The sequence below is a fragment of the Hypanus sabinus genome, chromosome 6, assembly GCF_030144855.1.
Source record: "Hypanus sabinus isolate sHypSab1 chromosome 6, sHypSab1.hap1, whole genome shotgun sequence".
NCBI classification, from domain to species: Eukaryota; Metazoa; Chordata; class Chondrichthyes; order Myliobatiformes; family Dasyatidae; genus Hypanus; species Hypanus sabinus.
Genome location: NC_082711.1, coordinates 15870523 through 15893207, shown reverse-complemented (window position 1 = coordinate 15893207; position 22685 = coordinate 15870523). Strand labels below are relative to the sequence as shown.

The 22685-nt window shown below is 41.1% G+C and overlaps 1 protein-coding gene and 1 non-coding gene across 2 annotated transcripts in view; both read right to left on the bottom strand.

The window, feature by feature from the left end:
• The window catches only part of obscnb (obscurin, cytoskeletal calmodulin and titin-interacting RhoGEF b), a 533110-nt gene that overhangs the window by 485085 nt on the left and 25340 nt on the right, over window positions 1–22685 (bottom strand). Inside the window, 4 exon segments of the mRNA XM_059971780.1 lie at window positions 1604–1861; window positions 3085–3390; window positions 18000–18260; window positions 21021–21290. Of these exon segments, the coding sequence (XP_059827763.1) occupies window positions 1604–1861; window positions 3085–3390; window positions 18000–18260; window positions 21021–21290 (1095 nt within the window).
• trnaf-gaa (transfer RNA phenylalanine (anticodon GAA)) lies at window positions 4332–4405 on the bottom strand. Its single transcript has one exon. It is a non-coding gene; the product is annotated as a tRNA-Phe (tRNA).

Genomic DNA, 22685 nt, shown 5'->3' with positions numbered 1-22685 from the left:
TGTTAAATGCAGCTTCACTAGGGATGAGGAGGGTTTAAGATATTGGAACTGCTTCTTTTGCAGTAGGGATAGCCTAGAGTAAATTTAAGAAGCTTTTGAAACTGTGAAGGTTTTAATCGTGAGAGTAGGATAAGTATATTTTCCAATTAAACAACTGGTTGCAAAAGATTATCAATTTATAATTATAACTAGGAAAACAAGAAGAGAAAGTCACAAAAATTTCTATGTAAAATGCTTGTTGAATATAGAAAGTTGTTCAACACTTGATATGGATTCTGGTCTGCCAAGGGTGCATTCTTAAAGGACAGGTTGACCACTGATTTTCTGGAAACTGATAGTTTGGCACCTCTTTTAATTTGGATGAAATTACAAGGCCAAATATCGCTCACTTTTCATGAAACATCTGTTAGAGGAGGTGAATGCTGGCAATTGTACAGACCTTTATTAAAGAATTTAACACGAAGGACATTCTTTGGTTCATTGCTCGAGGAACTGAATTGAATTGACTTTATTACTTACATCCTTCACATACATGAGGAGTAAAAAATCTTTACGTTACATCTCTGTCTAAATGTGCAAAGTGCAATTTATAGCAATTTGTAATAAATAGTATGAGAAAGTAGAACCTTCAACACTAAAGAATAGCTGGCATAAGTTGTGGTCTGCCTTAATGTTTGATAATGCGCCTGAAGAAAAACTTGACGATTTTATAGGATTTTGTGTACCAAAGGAGAAAGTAGCTGTTCATTATTTGCTTGCACATGCATGAAGTATTACAGAACCTGCTTTCAAAGATATAGCAAGTAATCTTAATGAAGAAAGTGGACGTGAGTGGATGATTGTCGACAACGAAACCCCTGTTGTGCATCACCTTATGGACTCGGAATTGATAGACTGTGTTCTGAATGCTGATAAAAATACTGCAAGTGATGAAGATGGCAGCAATGATGATGAAACAGATGAAACTTAAAGATGTACTATTGACAAGTTATTTGAGTTGTTGGGTGATTCAATTAAAGGGTTAGAGAAACGTACCTTTGTGATGGAACAAGATCTAATGAATTTTTATTGGATGCAAGAAATATTACACAGGGTGAGATCAAGACACATGGTACAATTTCACCTGGATGAAATGCTTCTACTGTCCATTTTGTCATCATTATTGTGCCATTATTATTGTCTTAATCCAGCAAAAACTTTAATCCAGCAAGGCTCAGGAACCGAGGATGCCAAGAAATCAGTGGTTAACCTGCATTATTATGGTACTATATCCTATTGTTACCATTCAGAATACCTTGCGTATTCACAGAAATTTAAGTATAACAATAGCATATCACAGCCTAGTGCAATGAAGTTATCAACAGCCAAGTAAAGCACTTGAAACATCCTCCACTCTTATATTAAAATAGAAATGTATTAAGAAAATAACATTTTTGTCAAGTAATTGAGGAATTTAATAAGAAACTCAAATCAGTGGCAACCATTTAAAAATAGGTAGGTGTGAGAATGGAAAAGGGGCTTGTCTTGGGTGTTAACGCAAACAATCCATTTCACTATGTACATGCGATAAACAGATCTGAATCTGAACTATTTAGTACAATACCTTTCACTCTTAATTTAGCAGTGCTTTCAGCATTGCTAGATACAAACTTCACATCAGCTTCATTGTCCACTCGTTTGATAATTAATGTATGTATATTTTTAGTACTCCGCATTATATAATTCTCACTGTCTTGGACAACTTTTTCATTCATGAACCACGTTCCAGGAGCAACAGAGGATAGTTCAATAATGAAAGTAGCCTCTTCACCAGCTGGAACTTCAACATCTTGCAATGGTTTTTCAATGGAAACTCTGGGTTCTGACAGAAAAAATACAATTATTTGTTAGCCATGACATCCAAGCTACTTTACATTCATTTTACTGAGAACCTAAAGACTAAATAAGATACTACTGATTTTATAATCTACATTTTATTGGTGAATTATCAAGTTAAAATGAAATTATCTTTACTGACATCCTCCATACTTGATTTTGTAGATTTTAAATGTTTGTGTAGCAGTAGGTCAAATACAAACACTTCAGGATTTTTTAATACAGTCACCTGGTGGGAACTGAATATAATAGGCATCTGTGGCCCAGTCTTTATAGCTAAAACGGCCAAGCATTATTGAGAAAAAAAAAGATATGCATCAGTCAGACCAAAGAATCAGTGTAATTAGGGATTTAATTAGTTGATGGCCCCAATGTATTATAACAGAGTGCTGATGAAGGGTCTTCGCTCAAAACACTATTACTCCCGTTCATAGATGCTACCTGATTTGCTGAGTCCTGATTCATTCATGATGATAGCATCATAGAGAAATGTACCACACAGAAGCAGGCAGTCTGATCCATACCTTACATGCTGACCCTGATGCCTATCTACACTAACCTCATTTCATTGCACAAGACCATAATGTTCTAAACTGTTCCTATCCAAATACTTGTCAAAGTTCCTTTTAAGTGCTGTGATTGTATCAGCCTCTGCCACTTGCTCTGGCAGCTCACTCTACATATTCAACTCTCTTGGTGTGAAAAACTTGCTCTTAAATTCAAATTGTACTCTAATTTCTTCCCTCTAACCTTAAAGTTGTGCCCCCTGCTTCTAGACTCTGCCTTAGGCAGAATTTTCTATCTATCCTGTGATCCAACCTCATGAATTATAAGGTAACCCACCTCTCAGCCTCTTATATTCCAATGAGAATAAAACATAACTATCTAAACTCTCCTTATAACTACGGCCCTCCATTCCAGTGAATCTCTTCTGCATTCTCTGTTGCTATCATATCCTTCCTGTACACAATGTTTGAAGTGTGGTCTAACTGCAATGTCGAAAAGTGAAGTGAATAAGTGATTGAAAGGAAAATATTGCAGTCCTTTCTGGAGAGACCATCCAGCACAGTGTGAACTAAATGGGAACTTCTCTGTTGTAATTTTTCCATACATCTGTTAAAATTATAGCTTATTTCTGAATGAAAGAAAATGGATATAAAGCAACATTAATGGAGAATATGCTTGAAGAAAAAGAAAGATGACACTCACCAATATAAAATGTTCCTGGGACTTCTAAGTATTCACTCTGAGCAAAGTTGTTAACAGAACTAATTCTGAACTGATAAGTAGCTCTTTCTTGCAAGGCACTCACTGTAAATTCTTGTGCCTCTACCCTTTCTGAAGTGTGGCATCGTGTCCAGGTATTGCTTCCTACTTTTTTTCTTTGGACTATGTATCCAGTCACGGGGGCAGGCGGCACATCTACAGGCAGTGACCAGGCCAAAGTAACCGATGTTGCTGTCTTTTCTTTGACCACAGGGTTGACTGGGGGATGTGGTGGAACTTTCCGGGGAGCTGGGAAAAAATACAGAGATATTACTATGTTTTCACTTTGATACAAAAGAGTCTTTTTTTTCTGTTGATCACTGACAAAAAAAAAGCCAAATTAAATCCACTGCGGTTCAATGTTGTAAAACAATAAAACATGAGAACTTCCAAGCAGGATGAATACCTTTTTTTAGGCACTGTACATATCTCAAAGAGGAATAAATATTCAAAATGAAAGATAACATAACCATGGCTAACAAGAGAAGTCAAAACCAACATAAAAGCCAAAGAGAAGGCATATAATAGAGCAAAAATTAGTGAAAGGATTAGGAAGCTTTTAAAAACCAACAGAAAGCAACTGAAAAAGCCATTAAGGCAAAGATTGAATACGAAAGTAAGCTAGCCAATAATAGTAAAGACGGTACCAAAAGTTTCATCAGATACATAAAATGCAAAAGAGAGGCAAGCGTAGATATTGGATCATTAGAAAATGATGCTGCAGAGGTAGTAATAGGGGACAACAAAATGGTAGATGAACTGAATAAGTATTTAGTGTCACTGTTCATTGTGGAAAACATGATAAGACCATAAGAGATAGTAGCAGAATTAGGCCATTCAGCCCATTGAGTCTGCTCTGTCATTCCATCATGGCTGATCCTGGATCCCACTCGACTCCATAAACCTGTCTTCTCACCATATACTTTAATGCCCTGGCCGATCAGTAAATGACCAACTTCTGCCTTAAATATACCCACAGACTCGGCCTCCACTGCAGTCAGTGGCATAGCATTCCACAGATTCACTACTTCTCACTAAAAAAATTTCCTCCATACCTCTGTTCTAAAAGATCGCCTCTCAATTTTGAGGCTGTGTCCTCTAGTTCTGGATACCCCCACCATAGGAAACATACTCTCCACATCCTCCCCGTTAACTGCTATGCTATTGTGGTGACAATAAACATACACCATTGCCGAAACCCAGGATTGAACCAGGGACCTTTAGATCTTCAGTCTAACACTCTCCCCAACTGAGCTATTTCAGCTGATGTGTCTCTACTTTTGTGGTTCATCTCTGTCTTGCACCTCACTGTTCCTGTATCTGCAGGATTGTATTTCCAGTGAAATTTAAACCTCACTGTTCCTGTATCTGCAGGATTGTATTTCCCCTGCGATTTAAACCTCACTGTTGGTGTATCTCTGGTATTGTAGTTCAGTTGAGGAAAAACTTTTTCACCCAGGGAGTTGTGGATCTCAGAAGGCAGTGGAGGCCAATTCTCCGGATGCTTTCAAGAAAGAGTTAGACAGAGCTCTTAAAGATAGCGGAGCCAAGGGATATGGGGAGAAAGCAGGAACGGGGTACTGACTGTGGATGGTCAGCCATGATCACAGTGAATGGCGGTGCTGGCTCGAAGGGCTGAATAGCCTACTCCTGCACATATTGTCTAGTCCTCTCAACAATTGGTAGGTTTCAATAAGATCTTCCCCTGCATTCTTCTAAATTCCGGTGAGTACAGGCCCAAAGCTGCAAAATGCTCCTCATATGTTAACCCCTTAATTCCCAGAATCATCTTTGTGAATCTCCTCTGTACTCTCTCCAATGACCACACATCCTTTCTGATATACGGGCTCCAAAATTGTTGACAATACACCATGCGGCCTGACTAGTGTCTTACAAAAGGCTCAGCATTATCTCCTTGCTTATATATTCTATTTCCCTTGGAATAAATGCCAACATTGCAGTTTACTTCTTTATCACAGACTCAACCTATAAATTAACCTTCTGGGAGTCTTGCACGAGGATTCCAAAGTCCCTTTGTACCTCTGATGTTTGAACTTCTCCCCATTTTGATAATAGTCCACACTATTGTTTCGTTTACCAAAATGCATCATACATTTCCCAACACTGTATTCCATCTGCCACTTTTTTGCCCATTCTTCCAATTTGTCAAAGTTCTGCTACAATTGCATTGCTTCCTCAGCATTACTTACCCCTCCACCTATCAAAGAACATAGAAATTTACAGCACATTACAGGCCCTTCAACCCACAATATTGTGCCGACCACGTAACTTACTCTAGAGGGTCGGGCAGCACCTGTTGAAATGAGCAGTCCACGTTTTGGGCTGAGACCCTTCGTCAGGACTGAAGAAGGAGGGGGCAGGGGCCCTATAAAGAAGTTGGGGGGAGGGTGGAAGGTGCCAAGTGAAAAACCAGAGGAAAGATCAAGGGGTGGGGGAGAGGATAGGCAGGGGAGGTGAAGAAGGAATGTAAGGGAAAAGCACTATGGGTACTCCCTACTCCAATTCTTCAGCCACGCATTTATCTGCCACCTCCTATCCGCATCCTCACTGTTGCGTGGCACAGGCAGCAATCCCAAGATTGCTAACTTTGAGGTCTTGCTTCTCAACTTCCTTCCTAAATCACTGTATTCTTTTTTCAGGACCTCCTCCCTTTTTCTACCTATGTCACTTATACCAGTATCTACCATGACTTCTGATTGCTCACCTCCCTTTTCAGGACATTGTGGATGCATACAGAAACACTGGGGACACTGGCACCTGAGGCAAACTACCAACCATGCTTCCTTTTCGCAACCCGAGATTTGCCTATCTGTCACCCTGACGAGACAGCCTTCTGTTATTGCTGCCATCCTCTTCTGTTCCCTACCCTTCTGAGCCACGGGGCTGACTCAGTGCCAGAGGCACAGCTGTGATATGCAGAAAGTTATAGGTGTCAAGGGTCATGAAGTGTGTAAAGTTACCATAATTACAGAGAAGGTTCTTGGGAAACTGAAAGGTCTGAAGGTAGACAAATTACCTGTTCCAGATGGTGTACACCCTAGGGTTCTGAAGGAGGTGGCTAAAGAGATTGTGGAAGCATTAGTAACGATCTTTCAAGAATCACTAGACTCTGGAATTGTCCTGGAAGACTTGGAAATTGCACATGTCACTCCACTCTTCAAGAAGGGAGAGAGGCAGAAGAAAAGAAAGTATGGGTCTGTTAGTCTGAGCGCAATAGTTGGGAAGACGTTAGAGTCAATTATTAAGGATGCAGTCTCAGGGTACTTGGAGGCATATAATAAAATAGGCCATAGTCAGCATGGGTTCCTCAAGGGAAAATCCTGCCTAACAAATTTGTTGGAATTATTTGAAGAAATAACAAGCAGGATAGACAAACAAGGAGAATCGGTTGATGTTGTGTACTTGGATTTTCAAAAGGCGTTTGACGTGGTCCCACACAAAAATAATAATAAACCAATTTAATCAACTTTAAAGTTATCATGGAAAAGGATAGGCATGGATCAGTAATTAAGGTCTTAAATTGGTGGAGGAAGGAAGGGTGGTGGCCAACGTTCCCACTAATTTGTAATGACCACTGGGTGCAAAAATCTTGTAATGTACAATTTTTGGCCCAATGACGTGTGCACCGAGTAATTTCTTCAATAGAAACAGTATAAATGAACCAGTTCTAAAATCAGCAGACAAACCATCGCAAACTTCATGTTTTCAACACCATCTGCATCAGGAACTGGAAAAGGAAATGTGATTGTGTATGACTGAGAAATATACTTAACATGCCAATGAGGTACAGGGTGACGACCTTTTGTGCGTAGTTCAAATTCCTTTGTGCACTAGTAGCAAAAGATGTGTGCACGCACACTTTAGAGGGAACACTGGCCACCATCAGGGTACTTGAAGGCTCATAATGGGTCATAGTCAGCATGGTTTCCTCAAGAGAAAATCTTGCCTGACAAATCTGTTGGAATTCTTTGAAGAAATAACAAGCAGGATAGACGAAGGAGAATTGGTGGATGTTGTGTATAGGTGTTCCACCCCCCCCCCTTTACAAAGGTAGAGCGCTCCTATGAAACCTTTCTTAAACTGAAATGACGTAAAGCAAAGAACCATTAATTTATATGGGAAAAATTTTCGTAAAAGCAAAAATCCTCTTTGTAATGCAAAAACAGGTTACTAATGTAGGTCTTCTGTAAAAGCGAAGTGGCGTAAAGCAAACATTCATAAAGCAGGGGATACCTGTACTTGGATTTTCAGAAGATCTTTGACAAGGCACCACACGAGGCTGCTCAACAAGAGTATATGGTGTAACAGGAAAAATACTAGCATGGATAAAACAGTGGCAGATTGGCAGGAGGCAAAGAGTGGGGAAAAAAGGTAGCCTTTTTTGGTTCACTGCCTGTGATTAATGGTGTTCCTCAGGAGTCTGTGTCGGTACTGTTTCTTTTTACATTATATGTCAATGATTTGGATGACAGAATTAATGCCTTTGTGGCCAAGTTTGCAGACAATACAAAGATAGGTAGAGGGGCAGGTAGTGTTGAGGAAGTAGAGAGACTTAAGACAGATTAGGAAAATGGGCAAAGAAGTGACAGATGAGAAACAGTGTCTGGAAGTGTATGATCATGCACTTTGGTAGAAGAAATAAAAGGATTAGCTATTTTCTAAATGGACAGAAAATACAAAAATTTGAGGCACAAAGGGACTTGGGAGTCCTTGCGCAGGATTGTCTAAAGGTTAATTTTCAGGTTAAGTCTGTGGTGAGGAAGGTAAATGCAACAAAAGCATTCATTTCAAGAGGACAAAAATATAAAAGCAAGGATGTAATGTTGAGGCTTTATTAAGCACTGGCGAAGCCTCACTTGAAGTATCATGAGCAGTTTTGGGTCCCTTATCTAAGAAAGGATTTACTGACACTGGAGAGGGTTCAAAGGAGGTTCATGAAAATGATTCTAAGATGGAAAGGCTTATAATATGAGGAGTGTTTGATGGCTCTGGGCTTAATCACTGGAATTCAGAAAAATGAGAAGGGGGGAATCTCATTAAAACCTACTGAATGTTGTAAGGCGATAGCGTGGATGTGAAAATGAGGTTTCCTATGGTGGGGAAGTCTAAGGCTAGAGGACACAGCCTCAGAATAGAGGGACACCCATTTAGAACAGTGATGAGGAGAAATTTCTTTAGCCAGAGAGTGGTAAATCTGTGGAATATGTTGCCACAGGCAGCTGTGGAGTCAAAGTCATTTGGTATATTTAAGGCAGAGGTTAATAGATTCTTGATTAGCCAGGGCATGAAGGGAAATGGGAGAAGGCAGGAAATTAAGATTGAGAGGGAAATGGATCAGCCATGATGAGATGGTGGAGCAGACTCGATGGGCCAAATAGCCTAATTCTGCTCCTATATCTTATGGTCAGGCAGCATCCATGGAAATGAATATACAGTTGATTAGAGAGGGCTAGAAAGGAAGGAATCTGATAAGAGTGTAGAGTGGACCATAGGAAAAAGGAAAGGAGGAGGGGACCCAGGGAGAGAGGTTACAGGCAGTCAAGAAGAAGTAAGAGGCCAGTGTCGGGGAATAGAAGTGGGGTCGGGGGAGGGAAAAATCTTTTAAAGGAAGGAGAAATCGATATTCATGGCATCAAATTGGAGGCTACCCTGACAGAATATAAGGTGTTGATCCTCCACCCTGGGGGTGGTTTCATTGTGACACAAGAGGAGGCCATGGACCAACGTGTTGGAACAGGAATAGGAATTAAAATTACAAAGTTTGGCCACCAGGAAATTCTGCTTTTGGTAGATGGAGCAGAGGTGCTCGATGAAGCACTCCACCAATCTACAATGAGTCTCATCACTATAGAGGAGGCTGCATTAGCAGCACTGAATACCCTAACAAATTTGCAGGTGAAATGTCGCCTCTCCTGGTCACTATTCGGGGCCCTGAAGGAGGTGAGGGAGCAGGAGAATGGGCAGGTGTAACACTTTCACTGCTTGCAGGGAGAAGTGCCAAGAGGGAGATTAGTGGGGAGGGTTGAATGGACAAGGGGATCACGGAGGGTGAAATCCCTGTGGAAAGCGGTGAGTTGGGGTGGGAAGGTAAAGTTATGTTTGGTGGTAGGATCCCTTTGGAGTTGGCAGAAGATGTGGAGAAGGATGTGTTGGATGCAGAGGCTCATGGGGTATTAGGTAAGAACAAAAGAATTCAATCACTATTGAGGCAGTGGGAAGATAGGGTGAGCATGGATGTTCGAGAAATGGAGTAGATGCAGGTGAGGGGAACATCAATGGAGAAGGAAGGGAAACACTGTTCTTTGAAGGAGTAAGACATCTCTGTTGTCCTGGAAAGGAAAGCTGCATCTTGGGAACAGATAAGGGAGAGACAAAGGAACTGAGAATATGGAATAGGATTCCATAATAGAAGAAACAGGTTAGGAAGAGGTATAATCAAGAAAACCATGGGAATCAGCAGGAATGATAAAAGATGTCAGTTGACAGTTTGTCTCCAGAGATGCAGACAGTGAGATCGAGAAAGGGGAAGGAGGTGTCAGATAAGACCAAGTGAATTTAGCGGCAAGATGGAAGTTACAGGCAAAGTTACTGAAGCAGCCCCAATGCAGTCATCAGTACAGCAGAGGTAGAGTTGGGGAGCAATACCAGGTAAGGCTTAAAACATGGACTGTTCTACATAGCCAATGAAAAGGCAGGCATAACTGGGGCCCACGAGAAAACAATTTTCCCATTTTTAAGAAAGGCCACAGGGAAAAGCCTTATAACAATAGACATTACATCTTCACACCTGCTGCTGGAAATGCGCAGGGCCCTAAGGCCACACCCAACCCCAACACCCCCCTCCTACCATCATCCTCCTGACTAATGCTCACTCTCTGGAAAATAAAATTGAAAACCTCATAGCAAGATTGCAGTACAAAAGAGACATCAGGAACTGTTGGGTTCTCTGCCTCACAGAGACATGGCTCACCCCCAACACTCCAGACATCCGCTCCAGCCCAAAGGTTTTACCTTCTACTGCATGGACAGCAGCATCATAGAGTCATAGATAAGTACAGCACAGAAACAGGCCCTTTGGCCTACCTAGTCCACATCAACTAAGGTAAAGGCAGAGATGGTAGCATTTGTTTCATGATTAACTCATCATGATTCACAGACGTAGCGGTTTTATCTCAGTCCTGCTCCCTCAAACTGTAACAGCTGTCCATCAAGAGTTCTCTAATCTATCTGTTCAGGATGATTTCTACCATCATTACATTCCATCAATGGCAAACATCAAGCTGGCACTGAAGGAGCTAAGCATCGTGATCAATAGTCATAAGACAGCACACCCAGATGCCTTCCCAGACATTTGCAGCGTAATTCAAACAAGTCAGCTTGAAGAAATCTCTGACAAACTACCACCAACACGTCACCTGTGGAATCAAACGAGCCAATAGACTGGATCACTGTTACACCACCAACAAGGCTGCTTACTATGCCAGCCCACACCTGCACTTCGTCAAGTTTGCTTTCTTGGCTTTATTTTGACTATACATCTATATAGACAGAAACTGAGAGCCTCAGCACTAGACATGAGAACTGCAAATGCATGATCAAGAGAGATGGAGGAGCACTTACAGGACTGCTTTGAATCATCAAACTGGGCCATATTCAGGGCTTCTATTTAAATGAGTCCTAAAAAGCTACTTTGATTTTTAAATGTATATTCAATACTGATACTTTTTCACGTGAGATTTTCATGTGAATTCTTTAACATTTATTAATTTTCTATAGCGCCTACTCTCACAATTGTATTGCTGTTATATTTTTCATATAAACCTGTAACATTATATTTAGCATATTATAACACCTATAACCTGTTAAAACATAAATATTGACCTTATATCAGAATAATTAGTACAGTTGATGAAAAAATACTGTACAACAGAGACAATGGAGGGTGGGGTCTTCTGAGGTAAATGAAAGTCTCAAGTGGTTAACAAGCAGAAAAAGGTTGAGAACCACTGAGTTACAGCACATCTCTAATCCCAGTTAAAACATAAACTGAGTTGCATGCACTTCAACATAGCAGGGTGAACATTAGGACTCAAGTGGATATGAGGATCAAAGGTAGGGCATATGGAGGAAGATCCTCTGGACCAGGAGTTCCCAGTCTGGGGCTCATGAACCCCTCAGTTAACAGTAAGGCTCCACGGCATAAAAAAGATTGGGTACCCCTTCTCTGGACAATGACAGGAACATCGATGCTAAATTAGCCCATTAATATTTCACACCTTTTCTTTATCTGTTCAATGTCCTTTTAAGACTCTTTAACAATACATTGAAAATTAATTGTCCTACATCAACCACCAACTGGTAGAAATCCATCATACCCATCACTGCAGAAAATAATGTTATTACCTGTCAATTAAATTTTCTAGCCATTATACTTAAAAGTCAGCTGCCTCTGCTCTCAGTTACCCACAATAAACACTATGGGTCAGAACTTCCAATATTTACCAAAATGTTGCACTCTTTTGTCTCTTAATACTCACTACAGACCTGTTACTTTTATTTGCATCATATTAAAAAGTTTAACTGCCATCTATAACAGGACATGGTCTTACACTCAGTCCGCCAGAGAAAGCAGGATCTCCTAGTGACTACACATTTTAATTCCACGTCCCATTCCCATTCTGATATGTCTATCCATGGCCTCCTCTACTGTCAAGATGAAGCCACACTCAGGTTGGAGGAACAACACCTTATATACTGGCTGGGCAGCCTCCAACCTGATGGCATGAACATTGACTTCTCTAACTTCTGTTAATGCCCCTCCTCCCCTTCTTACCCCATCTCTGACAATATTTAGTTGTTTGTTTTTATTTCTCTCTCTCTGCCCATCACTCTGCCTGTTCTCCATCTCCCTCTGGTGCTCCCCCTCCCCCTTTCTTTCTCCCGAGGCCTCCCGTCCCATGATCTTTTCCCTTCTCCAGCTCTGTATCACTTTCACCAATCACCTTTCCAGCTCTTAGCTTCATCCCACCCCCTCCGGTCTTCTCCTATCATTTTGCATTTCCCCTCCCCCCACTACTTTCAAATCTCTTAGTATCTTTCCTTTCAGTTAGTCCTGATGAAGGATCTCGGCCCGAAACGTCGACAGTGCTTCTCCTTATAGATGCTGCCTGGCCTGCAGTGTTCCACCAGCATTTTGTAGGAGATGAGTTATACAACTCTCGTTACATGCACATGCAGTTCAACTGAGTGATTATGCAGAAAGTTTGAAGTTAATAATTCATCTCCTTCTACCTGAGGCCACAAACTTATCAATCACCCCTGCTGTGGACACTTTCTGGAGGTCCAAGATCTGTATGCTCCATGACCTCTGGACTAAGTGTGTAAATATAGGAGGGGACTATGTTGAAAAATAAATGTGCTAGGTTTTCTAAAATTGACTCCTTCTACCTTAGGCCACAAACTTATCAATCACCCCTCGTATATTGCAGGGGTGTCAAACTCAAATACACAGTGGGCCAAAATTAAAAAATCGGTACAAGTCGAGGGCCGGACTGGTTCAGCGTTTATTGCAAAACTTATTGAAATGAATTTATTACACATATTAACCTGGAACTAACAAAGCTTAGGTTATTGCCTACAAAAACAACATTGAACATTAAATAAATAAAAAATCAGTTGCATTTATTTCTTATGGCTTTATCTGCAGCTTTTCCGGAGTAATTTCTAATGAAAACATTTTTCCACAGGCCAACACTCTGATTCACACTAGTCTAAGCCAGATACTTGGCATCTCATCTTGGATGCAAGTTCATCAATGTTTGGAGTCAGGCTCTGAGCTGAGGAAATCCTCAGAATTGAGTGAAGGTGTTCATCAGAAAGATGACTCCTGTGTGATGTTTTGTTTATCTTCATCAAAGAGAACAGTTGTTCACACAGATATGTGCTGCCAAACATAGAGAGTGTTTGAGCAGCTTGGGTACGCAGCTGGGGCATTGTGTCGGGAATGAAACGTAGAAACTGTGCAGCGCCCACCGAGTCATACTTTGCCTTGAGTGTGTCACTACATTGGAGTTCAATCAGCTCCATTTGTATGCTGTTTGGTGCGCTTTCCATGTCAGCTGCAAATGGATTACTGAGCAGTTCAAACCTGCTTTTTTGGGCTTCAAAGTCGGCAAATCGCCGTGTGAAGTCGGCACCAAGTATGCTAAGTTTTTCAGCAAACTTTGCACGTGGGAACACTGCGGTAGAAACCTGCTCTTTCATAGTTTGGCAACACAGAAAATGGCTCAAGTTTTCTTGCTGCATCTGCGTCTCCCACAGGCGCAGCTTGGTTTTAAAAGCCCTCACTGCAGCGTACATGTCTGTGATCACACGACCCCGCCCCTGAAGCTGCAGGTTGAGCGCATTGAGATGGCTCGTGATGTCACACAGAAATGCCATTTCACAAAGCAACTTTTTATCCCGGAGCTCTGTCGTGTCTTTCCCTTTGCTTTCCATGAACTGACAGATCTCCTCACGCAACTCGAAACATCTTTTCAGCACTTTTCCTTGGCTTAACCATCGCACCTCTGTGTGATAGGGCAAATCATTATATTCTGAACCCAACTCCTCCAGAAACGACTTGAACTCGCGGTCATTTAAACCTTTGGTTCTTATGAAGTTAACTGCTCGTGTTATGGTGCTCATTATATGTTCCATTTTCAAGGCTTTGCCACACAACGATTCCTGGTGTATGATGCAGTGATAAGCTGTCAGCTCACCTGCACCGTTTTCCTCCTGCATCTTCTCCCGGATCCTGCCCACCAATCCACTCTTCTGACCGCACATCGCGGGCTTCTGTTTCTTGCCCAGATGCTTGTATTTGTCGTAGTGTTTCGTTTCATAGTGTCGTCTTACGTTATATTCTTTAATTACAGCCACACCATCTCCGCACACAAGACAAACAGGTTCGCCCTTTATGTCTGCAAACATATACTCTGCCTCCCACCTGCCTTGAAAACCCCTGTTTTCAAAGTCCACCTTTCATTCAGCCATTTTTGGGGTGAGGGGTAGCTGAAAGTTGACCACACGTGACTAGCGCCATAAGGATGCTGATGAGAGAGTAAGGCAAGCACGAGCAATGCACTGGCAGTGCATTGTGGGATTTGTAGTATTAGCGGTGCATGCAATATACTGGCGGGCCAGCTCTAATAGAAAAAAAATGTATTCATTAATGATATTCAGGAAATAAACCAGGGAAACCGAATAAACACTAAAAACCCTGAAAACCTGGTACCTGAATAAACTCAGCATTAGCCATATCATACGCCATAGGCGCTTCGATTACTGGGGCCAGCTTTAATAGTAATTAGATATTATCTCGTGGGCCAAAGATAATTCCACCGCAGGCCAAATCCGGCCCGCGGGCCTCGAGTTTGACATATATGTTCTACAGGATGGATTTAGTGGAACCTGAGTAGGTATAGTCATGGTAGTCAAATGGCATGGCTGCAAAGGAAGCAGAACAAACCAAGTTGGATCACCATGTCAATGTAATAGAGAATTTAGAGACCAGATTTTCATGGTAAATTTCCTGAGCCCCACAGGTACAAACTGATCTCCAGTATTAGTTATAGCTATATTTGAATATTAGTGATATACATGAGGACATCAACAGTAGATGAGCTACAGCTAGGGCACTACTGAAGTGGTGGAAATAATAGTTTAAGTAGTTTGGACGTATGGTAAGACTACAGATCAGGATACCAAGTTATGAAGAAAATGAACCTTACGATTATATATGGTGACATATATGTTTTATGATGATAAAATTAATTTTGTATTTTGTACTTTGAAGGGTATGTTTTAGCACATGACTATTGGTAGGGAAAGGTTAAATTTGGTAACTATGGAACAAATTTTGTTGGAGAGCCAAAGATTAAATTGTCAGGGGTAAGTTTTTTTTTTTAAACGCAGAGAGAGGTGAGTGCGTGGAATGGGCTGCCGGCGGTAGTGGTGGAGGCGGATATGATAGGGTCTTTTAAGAATCTCCTGGACAGGTACATGGAGCTCAGTAAAATAGAGGGCAATGGATAACCATTAGATAATTAGAAGTTAGATAATTTCTAAGGTAAAGACATGTTTGGCACAGCTTTGTGAGCCAAAGGGCCTGTATTGTGCTGCATGTTTTCTGTGTTTCTATGCTTCTAATATTATCAACCTCTCCAGTGTTTGGTTAAAGAAGATTTCTTCCCAACAATCACTCAGGCTCAAAATATATAGTATTGAAGTAAACACGAGGAGATCTACAGATGCTGGAAATTCAAGCAACACACACGAAATGCTGGTGGAACACAGCAGGCCAGGCAGTATCTATAGGGAGAAGTACTGTCGACGTTTCAGGCCGAGACCCTTCGTCAGGGCTAAAGAAAAGGAAAGATAGTAAGAGATTTGAAAGTAGGAGGGGGAGGGGAAAATGTGAAATGATTGGAGAAGACCGAGGGGGGGGGGGGGGGCGGGGTGAAGCTGAGAGCCGGAAAGGTGATTGGCAAAAGGGATACAGAGCTGGAGAAGGGAAAGGATCATGGGACGGGAGGCCTCAGGAGAAAGAAAGGGGGAGGGGGAGCACCAGAGGGAGATGGAGAACAGGCAGAGTGATGGGCAGAGAGAGAGAACAAAAGAGGGGGGGAAACTAGATATATCAGGGATGGGGTAAGAAGGGGAGGAGGGGCATTAACGGAAGTTAGAGAAGTCAATGTTCATGCCATCAGGTTGAAGGCTACCCAGCCGGTATATAAAGTGTTGTTCCTCCAACCTGAGTGTGGCTTCATCTAGACAGTAGAGGAGACCATGGATAGACATATCAGAACGGGAATGGGACATGGTATTAAAATGCATGGGCACTGGGAGATCCTGTTTTCATTGGCCGACAGAGCGGATGTGTTCAGCGAAATGGCCTCCCAGTCTGTGTCGGGTCTCACCAATATATAAAAGGCCACACCGGGAGCACCAGACACAATATACCACACCAGCCGACTCACAGGTGAAGTGTCGCCTCACCTGGAAGGACTCTGGGGCCCTGAATGGCGGAGGGAGGAAGTGTAGGAGCAGGTGTAGCACTTGTTCCACTTACAAGGCTAAGTGCCAGGAGGGAGATCAGTGGGAAGGTATGGGGGTGACGAATGGACAAGGGAGTCTCATAGGGAGCAATCCCTGCGAAAACCATAAAGAGGTATTGAAGTAAATCTGGTTTCATCAGCTGCATCGTGGAAACTGATAATACACTGTCAGATTATGTTAACAAGGGGAAACATATCAATGAGAAATAGGAAGAGGTCTTCGGGGACAGCAAAGACAAAGATGCAGGATGGGAAAACTGCTAGTGATTCTTGGGCTAAGCCTGGATATACGAAAATAGAAGCAGGTACTAGTAAACCTACTGTGGTGAACTACATGTGCCTGTCTGGACACGCCCCCTGCTGACTGCTCCTGTGGCTCCTCCCACAGGCCCCTGTATAAAGGCGATCTGAGGCCTATGCTCAGCCTCAGTCTCCAGGACGTAGTATGATGGTCACTCACTTCTGGTTCCTTCTTTCAGTCAATAAAAGCCGATATCTCGCCTTACGTCTCAGAGTGAGTTATTGATGATGCATCACCTACTTAGCTAGGTGATGACGGAGACAAAACTGACAAGAATAGTTGCTCAACCATTTCAAGGACTGAAGAACAACTTAAAAGATAAAAGCACAAGGTAAGAAAGTGACAGAGAAATAAACCAGTTAGAATGAGAACAAAGCAAGCGCTGGGGAACAAAATGAAGATGATACACTGGAAGAAAGTGACAGATGAAACACTAATGGTAAGCGATAGAATTAGCTTGGTGGACAAATACAGTGCTGGATCAGGCCCGAGATTAAGGAAAAGAATTCAATGGGTGCAAGTCCATAGCCCCCAGAAAATGGTAATAAAGGGTAACAAAATTCTATTGTATGTTGGGGTAAGGCAGATTTTGACAATATTAGCCAGAAACTTGGAGTTGATTACTTATGAGCAAAGGAATATTTAGCAAGTGGGAGGCCTTTCAAAGCAAGATAAGAAGAGTTCAAGGTCTGCAAGTTTCTATTGGAATAAAGAGTGTAGCTGTCAGGGGGAAGGAATCCTGGAATATGAATAATTTGACACTGTTGAAGAAAAAGGAGGCATAGGTCATGTACAATCAGCTGGGATCAAATGACTTCCTGGAGAGGTATAGGAAATGCATAAGTATACTTAAGAAGCAAATCAGGAGGGCAAAAAGAGATAGCTTTGGCAGAGAAGGAGAATCTAAAGAAATTTCCTCCATATTAAGAGAAAACAAGTAACTAGAGAGAGAATACAGTCCCACAGTGAACATCGATGCATAGAGCTGCCAGAGATGAGCAGTCTTTGAAGAATATTTCTTTTCTGTTTGTACCATGGAGAAAGACACAAAAATTTCAGAATTTAGTTAATAAAGATGTCTTGAGGACAATTTACACAAAAGTGGAGTTGAAATCAGTATAGATTAACCATGAACACTGAATGGATGTGCAGATATGAAGCAGCTGGTGGCCTCCTCCAGCTCCTAGTTTGTTGCATCTATGTCTTCAAAGGAGAGGAAATGTTGGTAGTACATTGGGGAAGTTATGATATCTAATTATATGAAAATGAGGAGTGAACTTCTGCTGAATAATCTAGCTTTTAGAATATTATATTGTCACTGATGTCACTATGTAAAGACCTGTATGAACCTGTCTCAGCTGTAAGTAACTACAAACACACAAATAAAACTTCTTCTTTTGAAAGGACAAGATAGTAAAAACAGGTGTCTTAAAACTCACATGTTATTGTGAATTGAGTTGATGTTCGAGAGTCATCTGCCAATAGTGCTATTTCTCCAGCGTCTTCCCATTTACAATCTCTAATTGTTAGAGTGTGTCGAGTGCCAGATACAGCGATGGTCATTCTATCATTTGGTTGTAGGTCTTGCCCATTCTTTATCCACCTGATATTATTACAGCCACTACTCAATTCCACACAAAAAATGGCTGTGTCATTTTCTGGTACAGTAGTTTTCCTTGGAAGCTTCTTAACAATATTACCTGTATGAAAAAGATGAACAAGAAAATTAAAAACATGGCCTCCCTATACTATTATATGTGATATTTCACTGCACCTAACTGAAGCAGTTGTAGTCTATAAGATCATGTAATTTCTTGAAAATTAAAGTCTAACTTTTCATTATAATTCTGAACTGTTTTTCCAAAAACCAGTAAATGAAACATTTTTAATTTAAAACTTTTTTTTAAAGTCTTCTAATAAAGCCATACAGTACTAAAACACAGAAACAGGCCCTTTGACCCATCAAATCCATGTATACCTGGTCTTCTGCTTTGTCCCATCTACCTGCACCCAAACCATCCAATTACTCATTTCAATGGCCTGATTTATAAAGGTCAATGTACCAAAAGTTCTCTTTATAGCCCTATTTCAAGTTCAAGTTTAATATCATCTGATTATATACATACACAGTTCCGAAGGCTGTCATAACTGGGAGATAAGTTCCCACTACCTATAAAGTGCTCCAAATGGCATGCAACTCTAGCAGCCTCTGACAACACAGTCCAACTCTTGGTCTTCACATGCAGTTTAGCTACTAGGCCTGGCGGAACTGTTTCTACTGACAAGAGAAGGGGCAAAGGCAGACCATTGGTGCCTCAAAACCAATTGCTTCGGGCAGATGAGACTTGTCAGCCTTGGATGGCAGCCCGCCTAGGAGAAGAAAAACTCTTAATTTTAAACCTCCACTGCCTTGCAGCCATACCCACCCATGGGAAAGGCTTCAGCAGTAAACCCAGAGGAAGAAATGCGGAGTCAGGGTCCCTAAGGCAGTTTGATGTTGGTTACAACTTCACTCCAGCAACCTCTGCGATGACACTGGTGCCAATCGGTATCAGCATTTGCCTTTCCCTTGGACTACATCAGTGACATTGAGAGGGGGATCCCGTTACATGGGTAACAGCTGGTTCTTCAAATCTTCCCACCTAGGCTGCGCCCTGGAGAGGACACAGTCCCCCAGAGGCTCAAACCCATCATCCCCTGGGATCGATGGCTGCCTACTACTACATATATACAACTAAATGAAACAACCTTCCTACCTGTGTTCCAACCTATTCTACAATTAATCTAATCCTTCCTTCAAACTTAGCCCATAAGCTTCCATTTTACTTTCATCCACGTGCCTATCTAAGAGTTTCTTAATGGCCCTAGTGTATCAGCCTCTACTACTACTCCTATTAATTCATTCCAGGCACATACTGGAATCTGTGTGAAAAAAACTATCACTGATATTTGCCCTAAACCTTCCTCACTCAATTTAAATTCTCCATATGTCAGAACAAAATAAATTATACAAAATGCTTAATTAATATAATTTGATAATCACCATTGGAATGTAAAGCTGTAAAGCAAAATATTCATTTTTTGTCCATGAAACTAAAATATAGCAGGACTGACATCCAACTTGAAGTAGTCACTACAGTTTGTATGATCAGATAATTTACATTGACGGAAAATTCAGATCTGTGCAAAGAGTATGAATTTATGTAACTGAGCTAAATAATATAATTAACAGAATAGAGGGCAAAATTGTAACAATATCAGGCAACTGTAAATGAATCATTGCTCTTGAGTGGACATTATCAGATTCCCCAGAAAACTCTCACAAATGCTATTTTGTGTGTGTGTGTGTAAATATATATACATATAGTGTGTATGAGTACGCATATATAAGACTTAAGAACATAATTCTTCAAATAGCATAATATAAATGATGGATCTATTGCTTCAAGATTTCAAAGCATTTGGTTAATAGACAGGAGCTGGGACTTGAATTGAGAAGCAGGGATCTCAGAACAAGAAGTGGGAGACATAAAGAGATGAGTTTTGCAAGACTATAAAAGATGTTCAGCTGCTAATTATTAGGTAATAATTGGTTGGGTAATTTCCTAACTAGCAGCTACCAAAAAAAAGATAGTGTCAAGCAGAATGGCCTTTGTGGGAGTGGCAAGTACTAGAGTGGGAGCTGAGGCTTTGGCTCAAGAGGCTTCAGCATGAGAAACAGAGGCTAAGGTGATATTACTAGAACTGCTCGGGGGGGGGGGATTGAAACAAGAGTTGCACTGGGGCAGGAAAGCAAGTAGAGTTTCTGTGGAGAGAGTAGGTAAGACTACAAGCAAAATTGGAAACCTGAAAGGTTGAGCATGGTGGGACTAATGTTTTGAGTTATATGGATTTCAGTGCACTGAAACTCAGAACCTTATAAAAACATAACAATTACAGCATGGAAACAGACCATCTCATCCCTTCTAGTCCATGCCGACGCTTACTCCTGAGAACTAACACCACCGATCTGTTCATGGAATTATGATGATATAGTCATCAGTGCGACTTGGTTGTAGGAAGGGCTCAATGTTCCAGGATTCCATTGTTTTAGATGTGATGGAGAAGAAGGCATTAAAAAGGGAGGGATGGCATTATTCAACAGAGAAAATGTCACTGCAGGGCTCAGAGAGGACACAACGAAGGGCTTGTCTACAGAGAAAATTTATGTGGAACTGAGGAATAAAAAGGGGACGACATTAATGGGACCATATTATAGATCATAATGGATAGGTATATAGAGGACAATAGTCTGGGTGTAGAAAGATGGGACTAGGCAGAAAACCAGGATGCCATTGACTGGATGGGCAGATGGGCCTGCTTCTGTGCTGTAGTGCTCTAACTCTGTAACAATTTAATAGAAGTTAACTATTTACCATTTTAAACACATCACTGAAATCCAAGTATCAGCAGCGCCTCACCTTTTACTGTCAACTCGCCAACTGTTCTGCTGCCTTCTTTCATTTCACAGATATAGACACCATCATCATCAGTAGTAACATCTTTTATAGTAAGTTTTCTAAAGGTGCCTTCCTCTTCTATTTCATATTTAGCACTTTCAGCTATCTCTATTTCCTCCAAGAACCAACTGGCCTGTATGGCAGGAATAGGAACTTCACACTGGAGGGTTGCTGTTTCCTTCTCTGCAACTTCAACATCTTTCAATTTTGTCTTAAAGGATATCCTTGGCTCTGAAATAAAACATAATTATCAATGTGAGTATTTTTACAAAATGGTTATTTTCACTTTGCAATGATTTTGTAATGAAGAACTCTATTAAAACATATCAAATACATAAAATACTAGATACTTCCTTAATAGAAAAAATGATAACTAAATCAGCACCTTTCATACAAATTGTTCCCTAATAGTGCTTTTTTTAATTTATTCATTTACGGGATGTGGGTATTGCCAGCTAAGCCAGCATTTATTGCCCAGCCCTATTTGCCTTGAGAAGGTGGTGATGAGCTGCCCTCTGTAGTCCCTGAGGTGCCAGTACACCCATGGTGCTGTTAAGAGTGGTAATTACATGATTTTGACTCAGCGATACTGAAGGAATGATTGTAGCTATTGTATTGGTTAATGTGTATAAAATGAATGAAGCCAGCAACTTTTAAAATAAAAATTTTGGAATGCAAAATTCTGGAATACATCTGAAATGCTGCGCCTCGGAAGGCAGTGGAGGCCAATTCTCTGGATGCTTTCAAGAAGGAGCTAGATAGGTATCTTATGGATAGGGGAATCAAGGGATATGGGGACAAGGCAGGAACTGGGTATTGATAGCAGATGATCAGCCATGATCTCAGAATGGCGGTGCAGGCTCAAAGGGCCGAATGGTCTACTTCTGCACCTATTGTCTATTGTCTATAAATGCTATTTAAAAATATTGATTTCCAAAACACTTTACACACAGTTCAAGAAATGGATGCTGAACTAAAGTATTAATGGTGAAAAGCTTGTTCAATGGGATGCATTTTAAGAAGGTTCTTGTAATCTAGGAAATGTGAAAGATGCCAGTGGGTAACCAGTGGGGAATATAGATAGGACTTGTTATTGCAGATTATGGAAATAGGTTTTGAATAATGGCATGCTGTGAGTTAAGTGGAGTCTGGCTAGTGCATGGAAGGGACAGGAGATATTGTGAAGATGGAATCTAAATGTGCCAGAAATGAGTAGAAAGGTCAATCATACAAATAATGATGGAACACTATGTCTTTCACACAATAGGTGTTAATTGAATTGAAATTTAGAGTAAAGTGGAAGTTCAACAAATTGTTCGACAATGACTGGAAAATGCATCTTACCTTGCAACAAACAAAGGAAATTAGTTAAACCAATCCAGTCTATGCCCACTCTCAAAGCATTCCCCACTTATATTACTGTAACCTAATCTTTCTCACAGACCCATTGGTTCTTCCTGATTCTCCAATCATCCATCAATACTAGGGATCAACTTACAGTAGCCTATCAACCAGTGTAAGAGTACCCGAGTGAAGCTCACATGGTCATGGGAGAAACAGCAAATTTCACGCATACAACAATAGCAGTCAAAAATCAAACCCAGTTGCTGCCGCTGAACTGAAATA